Source organism: Aethalodelphis obliquidens, unplaced genomic scaffold, assembly GCF_003676395.1.
Source record: "Aethalodelphis obliquidens isolate GAN/ISIS:26980383/991018 unplaced genomic scaffold, ASM367639v1 scaffold90, whole genome shotgun sequence".
In the NCBI taxonomy this organism is placed as follows: domain Eukaryota; kingdom Metazoa; phylum Chordata; class Mammalia; order Artiodactyla; family Delphinidae; genus Aethalodelphis; species Aethalodelphis obliquidens.
The window spans coordinates 6,059,426-6,071,038 of NW_020838034.1; the positions used below are offsets into that span (position 1 = coordinate 6,059,426).

Here is an 11,613-nt window from a genome sequence, read left to right on the forward strand (position 1 = left end):
GACCCAAGGCACATGTACAACTATACTAGTTCGGGAGGGAAGGGGAAATGGAGGATGCTCTGTTCTGGAGCTGGGGAATGAGAGGAAATCCTGACTGCTCTCCCTGCTGCTGAGATCTGCTTTTGTCCTTTAGCAGGGAGCCTACCGCTTTGGCCTGCAAGATGCTTGACGACTGGTTTTGCAGGGCCAGTATTCCCTGCCCTCCAGGGATCTTCCCAACCCTATGTGGATACTTCACTGGTCTGTGGGCTGGACCCAGGCCCTGCATTCGCACCCCTGCTCCCTGGGAAGGATCTGTGCTGCAAGCCGGGGGGCCATACTACGATTGTCAGATCTATATCCTTTAGAGCCACGGGGTGGGGAGATGGGACTCTACTTTAGGGACTTGCTTTGGAGCGATGGTTTAAAGACAATTCTTGCCAAAGCTGGGAACTGGCGGTCCTAAAGTTGGCTGTGTTTCCATGGTGTCGGCAGCGGAGCCTAGGGGGCGGGTTCACGCAAGCGCCGAGGAAGCCGGTGGGCGGAGTCTGAGTGTGGGTGCGCAGGCGCTCTGAGAGACAGTGAAGCCGGCGGCCGGTGGCCGGGCGGGACCAACAAAGATGGCGGCGGCCCCTGCGGTGGGAGAGATCTGGGCACTAGCTGCGGCTAAAGCTGCAGCCGGGCCCGCGGGGGCGCTGCACGAGGGTAGTAGGGGGTGGCCCTGAGCTGGGGCCTGGCCCCGGCTGGCCTACCCCGCCGCCTCACCCGGGGACAGGTACGGTCCGGGGCGTTATGGTGTGGGGGTGCCGAGGGAAGACTGTTCCAGACCCGAGAGATCGCCCACCCCAAAAGCAGAGGTGCTGGGGGCCCGGCAGGCCTGCGAGAACTGGGCTGGAGGGACCAGCATCCATGGATCGTGTAGAATATGCCGCTGGACCCCGTAGCCAATCAGCAGCCTCGGCCTTTCTGCCCTCGAGGGGGGCGGACCCGGTTGAAACCTCCTGTGGTGGGAGATGTGCAGAGATTAGGGGTCAGGGAGTTAGTTCGTCCTCCCTCCCCGCCACAGCCCGTGAGCCCCAACACCACTTTGGAGCTCAGAGGTGGGGGAGGGAGTAACCTTTTTAGTGTGCTTCATTTGCAGCCAGGAGGGGCAGGGGTTTGAGAATGGAATGCTGTCCTTGGGGCTGTTATACTTGCATCCACACCGCTATTTGACCAGAGGTCCCAAGTGACCCAGAGCACATCCCACTTGACTAGGCAGGTATGGGGGAACCTTCATGAGCACCTAGATTATAAAGACAGCCGAGATAGGAACTCTTTATCATTGGCTCTCCAGTAAAGCAGATTCTGCAGGAAGGGCGTGAGGAATGTAGAAAGAGTCAAAGCCCTGCCTGCTATCATTCATTCATTCATTTACTCAATGGATACTAAGTGTTTACTTTGTACCAAACACTATACTAGGCACAGGGGATACAATGATTGATACACTAGACATGGTTCCTGCCCTCCATGCATGTAGCTAGTATGGCAGCCTAGGTTCCCACCTCCCTCCATATTCAAACGCTGATCGTCTCTTCTCCTCTCAGGTCCAGCCTGAGTGTCCACAATGCCCCAGGCTTCTGAGCACCGCCTGGGACGGACCCGAGAGCAACCTCTTAATGTCCAGCCCCGAGTGGGATCCAAGCTACCATTTGCTCCCAGGGCCCGGAGCAAGGAGCGCCGAAACCCAGGCCCTGGGCCGAACCCTGTGTTACGACCTCTGCCTCCTAGGCCAGGTCCCCCTGAGGAACGGCTCAAGAAACTGGAGCTGGGACGGGGACGGACCTCAGGCCCTCGTCCCAGAGGCCCGCTTCGGGCAGATCATGGAGTTCCCCTGCCTGGCTCACCACCCCCAACTGTGGCTCTGCCTCTCCCATCAAGGACCAACCTAGCCCGTTCCAAGTCTGTGAGCAGTGGGGACTTGCGTCCAATGGGGATTGCCTTGGGAGGGCACCGCGGCACTGGAGAGCTAGGGGCTGCACTGAGCCGCTTGGCTCTCCGACCTGAGCCACCCACTTTGAGACGTAGCACCTCTCTCCGCCGCCTTGGGGGCTTTTCTGGGCCACCCACCTTGTTCAGCATACGGACAGAGCCCCCTACTTCCCATGGCTCCTTCCACGTGATATCTGCCCGGCCCTCTGAACCTTTCTACTCCGATGACAAGATGGTGAGGACTTGCCAGCACACGCCTTCCATGCCCATGTTCCTCCATGCCTCCAGCTTTCTTGCCATCATATGGCTTTCCTTTCCCCTTTTTGCCAAGTTCCTTTTTCACCCCCTTCATTTCAGTAGTTTGGACTCTCCTCTCCCTTATTTAAGTAACTTTAAGCCTCATAGACCCTTTCCAGGGTTGTCTGTGACTCCCCAGAATGGTGTGCCATTTCAGTCCCCAAGGAATAAACCATTTGGAATTCTTTGGGTCCCCAGGCCCTTACCTTCCCTTGCTGTACCTTGTCTCCTAGGATGCTGCCTAGGCCTAATTAATCTCTGGAGCTGAAGAGGGGCAGGCTCAGAACATCTGAGCTCGTGCGGTTGCCCATTTCCTGAGCTAAGTGAGCTAGGCTGATTGCAATTGGAGCCGTCAGGAGAGGGTGCAGGAAGGGGCCACGGGTGCAGGAGGGGGCCTTGGGGGTAGCAAGGTGGGGGTGGGGAGCAGCTGGGCAACCATGCCAGTGCTTGGGGAGTTGCCCCAGGAGCTGCATCGCCGGCTAGCTGGGCAGAGGAGTAAGTGGGGAATAGGTGGGACAGCCATGGCTGAGTCCGTGGTACACTCAGCTGTGTTAGGCTTACTGCTCATGGCCATTGAGGTAGGGAGACCCTAATACCCAGTGACGGAAAAAGTGTAGAGTTTGAGGGTGAAGGATGGGGTGGGGAAGGCAGTGGGCAGCATGCTGTTGAAAGGTTAAAGCGCCAGGTGGGATATATGGGAACGTGCTGACTGTACTCTGACCTTCCAGGCTCATCACACACTGCTTCTGGGCTCTGGTCATGTTGGCCTCCGAAACCTGGGGAACACGGTGAGAGCCATTCTCCTGTCTTTTCTAACAGGAATGTGAACTGGTGTTGGAGGCAGGCATGGGGAGGGAAACTTGGGGAAGGACAGCACTGAAGTTCTCCTAAGGCTTCCTAGGCACTGGTCTGGGGAGGTAATGGCACTGTCTTTACTGCTCCCCAGTGCTTCCTGAATGCTGTGCTACAGTGTTTGAGCAGCACTCGGCCTCTTCGGGACTTCTGTCTGCGAAGGGACTTCCGGCAAGAGGTGCCTGGAGGGGGCCGAGCCCAAGAGCTCACTGAAGGTGGGGCGACAACTCCTGCTCCCTTCTTTCAAGTCCTCTTTTCCCCAAACCCTTGTAGGTCCATCTGCCAGTGCCAGTGGCCCCAACCCTGAAAGCTGGCAGGTGTATCTGTTTTTCCCAGTGCCTGATTTCCTAGAGGTTGTTTTCTACCTTCTAAGCCTCCTCTTGCTTCCCTCTTCTAGTCATTAACCACTGTTTCCCTTCCCCACTCCCACCCTAATAGCCTTTGCAGATGTGATTGGTGCCCTGTGGCACCCTGACTCCTGTGAAGCTGTGAATCCTACTCGATTCCGAGCTGTCTTCCAGAAATACGTTCCCTCCTTCTCTGGATACAGGTGGGAGAGCTGGAGGGTATGGGATTTCTCTCTGGCCTTGTCTGGGGGTAGGGCCAAGCAGCATCATTCTGAGCCTTGAGACGCTCTTCATCCAGGAAGTGGGGACAGGGGTTAGTGACTGTGGACTAGGCAGGGGTCAGTTGCCCATGTTCTTTGTCTGACTGCAGCCAGCAGGATGCCCAAGAGTTTCTGAAGCTCCTCATGGAGCGGCTGCACCTCGAAATCAACCGACGAGACCGCCGGGCTCCGCCAGTCCTGGCCAATAGTCCAGCTCCCTCCCAACCCCGCCGTGGAGGGGCTTTGCTAGAAGAACCTGAGTTAAGGTAAGGTTGCTCCCCTCCTTCTCTTCCGCAGTAGTTTATCAGCAGCATTCATCCTTCACAGAAGTAAGCTAGTCAAGATTGAGGATGTAGTGTCCAAGGAAATACTTAGCTCAGAAAATGGTTTGAGAAGCAGTGCAGAAGTAGGAAGAAGGCAGGAGGAGGAGGGAGGCTGAGGGGCACAGATGGAGGCAGAAGATAGTGCTATGGCTGTCACCATATTGACGGAGGAGGGGATAATTAATTTACAAGGTACCTAAGGGGTCTGAAGCCAGGTGGAGGAAGACGGCATGTTCTTCCCTTGTCGACATTCCTTTCTTTTCCTCTCACCTTGGATTTCCCTGGAAAGTCTTCTGAAGCATTACTCCTTTGTCTGTTTCTTGAAATTTAGAGAAGGAGCTGGGGTATGGGTGGGGTACAGGGCTCTGTGGATCATTTCAGTGGTGTTGGGGGTGCCCGGTGTTCCTGCTGTCTCATGGGTGCTCCCCACTTCCCTTGATCTGTCCTAGCGATGACGACCGAGCCAACCTAATGTGGAAGCGTTACCTGGAGCGAGAGGACAGCAAGATTGTGGGTATGGAACGAGACAAAGTGATGGGGAAAGTTAGTGTGTGGGGGATGCGGGCTTGGCAGAAAAAAATCAATCCTATCTAGGGGTGTGGGAATAAGACTGGATGACGAAAATGTGGAGAAGTTGTGAGGGGTTTGTGAGGAGTGTCGGTGGTGGGAAAGGAAGCGTCAGGCAAACAGGTGGGAAGAGATGGGAATCCAAGGAAGCATCTCAGGCATCCCACAATGACTGTTTCTCCTGCCCCTTTGCTTCTATCTAGACCTATTTGTGGGCCAGTTGAAAAGTTGTCTCAAGTGCCAGTCCTGTGGGTATCGCTCCACGACCTTCGAGGTTTTTTGTGACCTGTCCCTGCCCATCCCCAAGGTGGGATTCCAGAAGATTCCAGGGGTGGATGGGACATGGGTTCTGTGACCCAACCCTACCCACCCCCAGTGTGGGAGGGAACCCTGTGGGTCTCTGGAGCAGAAATGAAGCTTGGATTAATTGAGAAGCGTTGGAAAAGGAAATTCAGAACATGCTGACCCTTCACTCTCCTTTCCCCCCAGAAAGGATTTGCCGGGGGCAAGGTGTCTCTGCGGGATTGTTTCAGCCTTTTCACCAAGGAAGAAGAGCTAGAATCGGAGAATGCCCCAGTATGTGTGGGTTCACGAGGGATATAGTACGGGTGGGAGACCTGGGGGGGCTCCATAAGGGTAAAAGTGGTTGCATGATGCCTTAGTATGAAAAATAACACTTATATATGTCTGGGTTTGTGTAGGAGTTTCAGATATGTCCTGGGATTCCCAGGGCAGAGGGCAGTGGCCCAGAGGATACAGAAGTAATAGGGAGCATAGTAAATTTGTATGTGAGTCAGGGTGTCAGAAAAGCCAACGGAGGTGAGGAGCACGTTAACCTTATATTATTTGACATTTACTCAGGTGTGTGACCAATGTCGGCAGAAAACACGAAGTACCAAAAAGTTGACAGTACAAAGATTCCCCCGAATCCTCGTGCTCCGTATCCTAATCTTCAAATTCTTATTTCTCCCATTCATTCTTTTTCCTCATTCCCCATGTTTGCAGAGGTTGGACATTTGGGAATTCAGTTTTCCTTAGGAAAAGCCTGCCACTCCACCTTTCCCTACCAAGCTCCCCATGTGTGTTCAGGGAGGGGAGTGGACAACATTCAATTCCTCAGCCCCCCTCAGAGGCCCTCTGCCTCCCAAATTCTCCTTAACCAGAGCTTAGATCTTAATCGATTTTCAGCCTCCCGGGGCTCCATCAAGAAAAGTTCAGTAGGTGTAGACTTCCCGCTGCAGCGACTGAGCCTAGGGGACTTTGCCAGTGACAAAGCCGGTGAGTCTTGTAGGGAAGGTCCTGAGGAGCTCCCATGAAGGGGAGGGAGAGAGTGGGAGTGGGGCACAGCTCTGACTATAGAATTTGGTCTTCTCTAACCCCGAAGGAAGCCCCGTATATCAGCTGTATGCCCTTTGCAACCACTCGGGCAGTGTCCACTATGGCCACTACACAGCCCTGTGCCGGTGCCAGACTGGTTGGCATGTCTACAATGACTCTCGGTGAGAATAGCCTCCTATTCAACTCCTGCCCCATTCCCGCTGCAGCCCTGACACCTTTCCCTAATACGGAGCCCCAGGAGAGCACAGTGCCTGGTAAAAGGCAGGCGGTGGGTGGGTGTGTGTGTGGGTATGGGGGGCGTCTTTCCTGATCACTACCGGGATGCTGTGAGGTTGATCATGTGGGGAGGGGGGAATATGCAGGAATGATCACACCTCCTTCCCCATCTCCCTTCTTCCTAGTGTCTCCCCTGTTAGTGAAAACCAGGTGGCATCCAGTGAGGGCTACGTGCTGTTCTACCAACTGATGCAGGAGCCACCCCGGTGCCTGTGACATCCCCTTTAAGCCCTGGCACCTGTGAAACCCTTTCAACACCCTCAAGCCCCCAGGCTCCCCATTTACCTCAGAGACGTCTATTTTTGTGTCTTTTTAATCGGGGAGGGGGGAGGGGGTGGTTGTACCTCCCATTATTTTTTTTATTAAAAAATACCCTTCTACCTGGAGGCTCCCCTGTCTCCCAGCCCCATGTACAGAGCTCCCCAGGCCCCTGCCCGTGTACAGCCCCCAGACCCTCTACAGTCTCACTTTTTTTTTGTGAATAAATTTATTAAGAAAAAATGATGTCCTTATTTGTATTTGTGCTTAAAGGGGGTGGAGATACAGAACTAGGCCGAATTGGAGTCTTCCTGGGACTCAGTTCCCTCTCTGAACAGATGGGGGCGCGCTCAAAGCCGTGGGGGTGGGAGTGGGGATAGAGGTGCCGGACCAGGACCCGTTGATGCCAAGGTTTGACCACGCAATGAAGGTTTACATTGGGAGGAAAAGGGAAGGCGAGTTTGAGACTCGTGAAGCTGTAGGGAAGCCTGGAGCTAGAGCGCAGGCACTAGGTAGACGGGTTTTGCCGGCGTAGGGGGCTGCCCCCTCGAGAGCGAGGTGCCCAAGGACCCCTGTTGATAAACACGGTACGTTGCCGGGCCGCCCTAACTCCCGTAGGTCCAGGCTGTTGCTACCATCAAGGAGCTGTTTATGGAGCCACCTCCCCACGGACCAGCCTCCAGTGTCCCTATCTACTCTCCCTACAACCAAAGCTCATGAGGCCCTCCCTCCAGGGTTCTCAGCCTAGCTGGGCCTGGGAAGCTCGAGCTGGGGAATGCTAACCAGCACGCAGCTCTCGCCGCTCCAGCCTTGAGGGGAAGTCAGTGATGGATACGGCTACTCTCTCCAACCTGGCATCGAAACAGTTAACTAACCTCCAGCTCCACAGAGCAACCTTCTACAGGGGCCAACCCTCCGCCTTTGCGGGAGGAGGAGCCGCTGCCGGTTCAGTGTTTTCATTGGTGAGTGTGATCGGGGCCTTCCAGGACCCACCAATCCAGGAGCAGGAAGGTAAGGTCGGGAGTGTGCCGCGAGAATAGAGTGGACGGAGAGTCGGAGAGACCGAAAAACTGGGAGGGGGGCGGGCGGTGGAGGCAGCGGACTGAAACTCTAGGCCTAGTGGGGGCGGGCGGGACGGAAAGCGCTTCAGAAGACTGGCGGCAGGTCGGAGCCCAGAGCCCTGCGCTAGCAGATAGCGTGGGTGTGGCCCTTATCCACCTCCCAGCCCCCGCCCCTGGGACGCCGGCGGCATGATGTGTTGAGACCTCTGTCTCCTCCTTTCCCCTCATTTTTCTCGTTCCTCTCGTGGGTGAGTCCTAGGCCCTGGGCGGGGACCTCACAGTTCCACCACCCCATCCGCGGGCTCGGCCTTAGTTTCCCCTAAAGCAGCGAATGGCCGGGGGTGGAACGCGGAACCTGCAGGTCTTCTGGAGAGCAGGGTGCTTCTGGTCAGCCTGTCCGCATCGCCTCCACACCCGCAGGCTTCACCATGGGCCGGACCGTGGTCGTGCTGGGCGGAGGGATCAGCGGCTTGGCCGCTAGTTACCACCTGAGCCGGGCCCCTTGTCCCCCCAAGGTGAGTGCCCCCCACCTCCGTGCCAGAGGGAGCCTCCTTTAATACTCCTCTCCCATTTCCAGCAAGAGGGAATGCGCCGCCCCATTCCCCTCCTGACCCTTTACGCCGCCGCGGCCGCGGCCGCGGCTATAGGCCGCAGTGTCTCCCTCTTGTCCCCAGGTGGTATTGGTGGAGGGCAGCGAGCGCCTGGGAGGCTGGATCCGCTCGGTACGAGGGCCAGATGGTGCTGTCTTTGAACTTGGACCTCGAGGAATTCGGCCGGCGGGAGTCCTGGGAGCCCGGACCCTGCTCATGGTGAGCGGCTTGTGGAATGCCTAGGAGAGGTTGTGGAGGGACCTTCACTGGAGAACAGAGTGAAGGGGAGCAAGTAGATTTGGTGGTCAGTCCTTTCCTTAGTTTATGCTCTTTCTGAGGACGTGTGGAGCAGGTTTCCGAGCTTGGCTTGGACTCAGAAGTGTTGCCTGTCCGGGGAGACCATGCAGCTGCCCAGAATAGGTTCCTGTATGTAGGTGGCGCCCTGCACGCCCTGCCCTCTGGCATCAGGTAATGCTATCACCTCTTTACTGCCATCCTTCTCTGCTTCCATCCTCACATCCTTTCCATTTCCTCATCTTCCAGTTTGTCAGCCCTCCCAGCAAAAGGGGCCAAATGAATGGAAATGACCCCCTGGAGCTGGGGGGTTAAATCAGAGCTCCCTCTTCACTGTGCCTTCCTCCATGCAGGGGGCTACTCCGCCCTTCACCTCCCTTCTCCAAACCTCTGTTTTGGGCTGGGCTGAAGGAGTTGACTACGCCCCGGGGCAAAGACCCTGATGAGACTGTGCACAGTTTCGCCCAGCGCCGCCTTGGTCCTGAGGTAACACCGCCCGGAAGCCCCCAAATCCCTCCCCTCCTAAACCAGCTGCAGATCCCCATACTCAAACCTTCCACTAGGGCCTCTTCTGTATCATCTGAAAACGCCCTCTTCTCTTCATACCCAGTAGCCCCCCAAACTCAGTGTTGGGGGTGAATGCCTTCATTTCCTTTCCATCCTTCTGTAATAGTGGGACTGCTTTCCAACCAAACCCCACCCCACCCCTATTCTCTGCCAAGCAGGGACAGTGGAAATTAGTGCAACTTATTCCTTGGCCTCTCAATCCCAGTCTCACCCTTAAGGTGGCGTCTCTAGCCATGGACAGTCTTTGCCGTGGAGTGTTTGCAGGCAACAGCCGTGAGCTCAGCATCAGGTCCTGCTTTCCCAGTCTCTTCCAAGCTGAGCAAACCCATCGATCCATATTATTGGGGCTGCTGCTGGGGGCAGGTGAGGGGGGAGTTGGTTCAAGGGTTGAAGATATTAAGGACTGCCAGAGTGAGGGACTGGAAGCAAGGTGTGTTATTTTAATGATTCTTCTCTACTTCCTCCTCTGCAGGGCGGGGCCCACAGCCAGACTCAGCACTTATTCGCCAGGCTCGGGCTGAGCGCTGGAGCCAGTGGTCACTCCGTGGAGGGCTGGAGACATTGCCTCAGGCCCTTAACACCCACCTGACTAGTAGCGGTGTCAGTGTTCTCAGAGGCCAGCCAGTCTGTGGGCTCAGCCTCGAAGCAGAAGGGTGCTGGAAGGTAGGAGAGCCCCCTGGAGTGTAATGAACCTGTCTGTTAGAGTTTCCAACTTTGTCTAAATGCTTTAGCCGGCAGGACTGGAGTTTCTCCTTGTTCTCCTGTCCTAGAAGCTATTTAAATATGGGCTACTCCACATTCCTAGGCCTTATTTGTGGACCTTCCTCCAAGACCTGTTTGATCCAAACCTGTGGATAGAATATATATCAGTGGCTCCCAGCTAGGGGCAAGAACCACTGAGCTCCACTAAACATTTCAGAGTAGCCCACTGGCTTTTGTCTGGCCCACTTCCTGGAGTAATGGGGGGATGATTTTTGTGCTGACTACTTAGTCTGTTCATCCTGAGTCAGCACCCAGTCTCTCTCCTGCCTGGGAAACTAAGGCAAAATTCCCATGATCTCTGTGTCTTTTATTTTATTTTATTTATTTATTTTTTTTGCGGTACGCGGGCCTCTCACTGTTGTGGCCTCTCCTGCTGCGGAGCACAGGCTCCGGACGCGCAGGCTCAGCGGCCATGGCTCATGGGCCCAGCCGCTCCGCAGCATGTGGGATCTTCCCGGACCGGGGCATGAACCCGCGTCCCCCGCATCGGCAGGCAGACTCTCAACCACTGCGCCGCCAGGGAAGCCCTCTGTGTCTTTTAAATGTTTTCTTCCTCTCAGGTGTCTCTAGGGGACAGCAACCTGGAAGCTGACCACATTATTAGTGCCATTCCAGCTTCAGGTAATGTGGTGGTCACCCTCCCCTTCTCCAACCAGGTTGAGGCAACGTAGCTTCTTTCTGGGCCAGCAGGACCATGCCATGTCCCTGAACTGGTCAACCCTGTGGGAGTCTAATCCCAAGGAGGGTTGGTAAAATTGAAGTGTGAATGCCTCCTGAGGCAGGCCTCTGCCTGCTCTCCTCCAGTGCTCAGCAAGCTGCTCCCTGCTGAGGCGGCACCGCTGGCTCGCGCTCTGAGTACCATCACTGCTGTGTCTGTGGCTGTGGTGAATCTGCAGTACCGAGGAGCTCGTCTGCCTGTCCAGGTGTGACACAGAAGAAGGGGAGATGTGGGCTCAACTGGAACTCTTCCCTCCTGACACAGTCTCTTCCTTTTCTCCAGGGATTTGGACATTTGGTGCCATCCTCAGAAGACCCAGGCATCCTGGGAATCGTGTATGACTCAGTTGCTTTCCCTGAGCAGGATGGGAGTCCCCCTGGCCTCAGAGTGACTGTGAGAGAAGGCAGCTTTGCTTAGTGGGAGTTTCCCAAGAGCTCCTCTGTGCCCCAGCGTAGTAAGGCCAGGCTGGTCAGTGCCGTATTCCCTCTTTAGGTGATGTTGGGAGGTTCCTGGTTACGGACATTAGAAGCCAGGGGCAGTGTCTTATCTCAGGAGCTGTTCCAAAAGGAGGCAGAGAAAGCAGCTGCCACTCAGTTAGGACTGAAGGAGCCACCAAGTCACTGCTTGGTCCATCTACACAAGGTAAACACTCCTCAGCTACCCACTGGAGGCATTGTCTACCCAGGCCTGGGACATCAGTGATAATCTTTCCCTGTATCCCCTCTTCTCTCCCCAGAACTGTATCCCCCAGTATACTTTAGGCCACTGGCAAAAACTGGGTAAGTTGGGAAAGCAGCTGGGCTGAGAAGAGCTGTGAAAATAGACCCCCAGCTGTAACATTCCTTTTATCTTTTCTTCCCAGAGTCAGCTACCCAATTCCTGGCTGCTCAGAAGCTGCCTTTGACTCTGGCTGGAGCCTCGTATGAGGGGGTTGCTGTCAATGATTGTATAGAGAGTGGGCGCCAGGCAGCAGCCCGTGTCCTGGGCACAGAACCTAACAGTTGATCCTCAAACCCCACTTCTTCCTGCCCCTGCTCACAGGGATTCTCTCACCCATGAAAATAAAAGATGCTGGAGCGTGGCTTGGTCTGGCTGTTCTGTCTCCTGTGGGCGTGGGTGGGGTGGGTGAGCAAAGGTAGGTAAAGGGTGCTTA

General features: G+C 55.5%; 2 protein-coding genes across 13 annotated transcripts; both read left to right on the forward strand.

Moving 5' to 3' along the window:
• The first annotated feature begins 47 nt into the window (after positions 1 to 47).
• Positions 48 to 6,714, forward strand: USP21 (ubiquitin specific peptidase 21). 5 transcript variants are annotated; one of them, XM_027095206.1, is made up of 13 exons: positions 48 to 754; positions 1,566 to 2,185; positions 2,976 to 3,035; positions 3,194 to 3,314; positions 3,538 to 3,649; positions 3,817 to 3,972; positions 4,479 to 4,543; positions 4,800 to 4,903; positions 5,086 to 5,172; positions 5,458 to 5,536; positions 5,767 to 5,874; positions 5,981 to 6,095; positions 6,336 to 6,714. In XM_027095206.1, the coding sequence occupies exons 2-13, from the start codon at positions 1,586 to 1,588 to the stop codon at positions 6,424 to 6,426; spliced, it is 1,698 nt and encodes a 565-aa protein (XP_026951007.1). In that variant the 5' UTR covers positions 48 to 754; positions 1,566 to 1,585; the 3' UTR covers positions 6,427 to 6,714. The 5 variants fall into 5 exon arrangements, with proteins under 5 accessions (XP_026951007.1, XP_026951011.1, XP_026951010.1 ...); XM_027095208.1 differs by lacking the exon at positions 48 to 754 and adding an exon at positions 910 to 1,240; XM_027095207.1 differs by lacking the exon at positions 48 to 754 and adding an exon at positions 910 to 1,236.
• An 843-nt stretch (positions 6,715 to 7,557) lies between these two features.
• On the forward strand, positions 7,558 to 11,541 carry PPOX (protoporphyrinogen oxidase). Of its 8 annotated transcripts, none has more exons than XM_027095220.1 (13): positions 7,558 to 7,777; positions 7,950 to 8,044; positions 8,204 to 8,338; positions 8,472 to 8,587; positions 8,767 to 8,899; positions 9,199 to 9,343; positions 9,453 to 9,643; positions 10,303 to 10,363; positions 10,547 to 10,665; positions 10,743 to 10,853; positions 10,953 to 11,102; positions 11,197 to 11,239; positions 11,323 to 11,541. In XM_027095220.1, exons 2-13 carry the CDS (start codon positions 7,958 to 7,960, stop codon positions 11,463 to 11,465), a joined length of 1,434 nt encoding a protein of 477 aa, XP_026951021.1. In that variant the 5' UTR covers positions 7,558 to 7,777; positions 7,950 to 7,957; the 3' UTR covers positions 11,466 to 11,541. The 8 variants fall into 8 exon arrangements, with proteins under 8 accessions (XP_026951021.1, XP_026951022.1, XP_026951023.1 ...); XM_027095222.1 differs by having other exon boundaries at positions 7,575 to 7,777; positions 10,934 to 11,102; positions 11,323 to 11,540; XM_027095221.1 differs by having other exon boundaries at positions 7,561 to 8,044.
• The last annotated feature ends 72 nt before the right edge of the window (positions 11,542 to 11,613 follow it).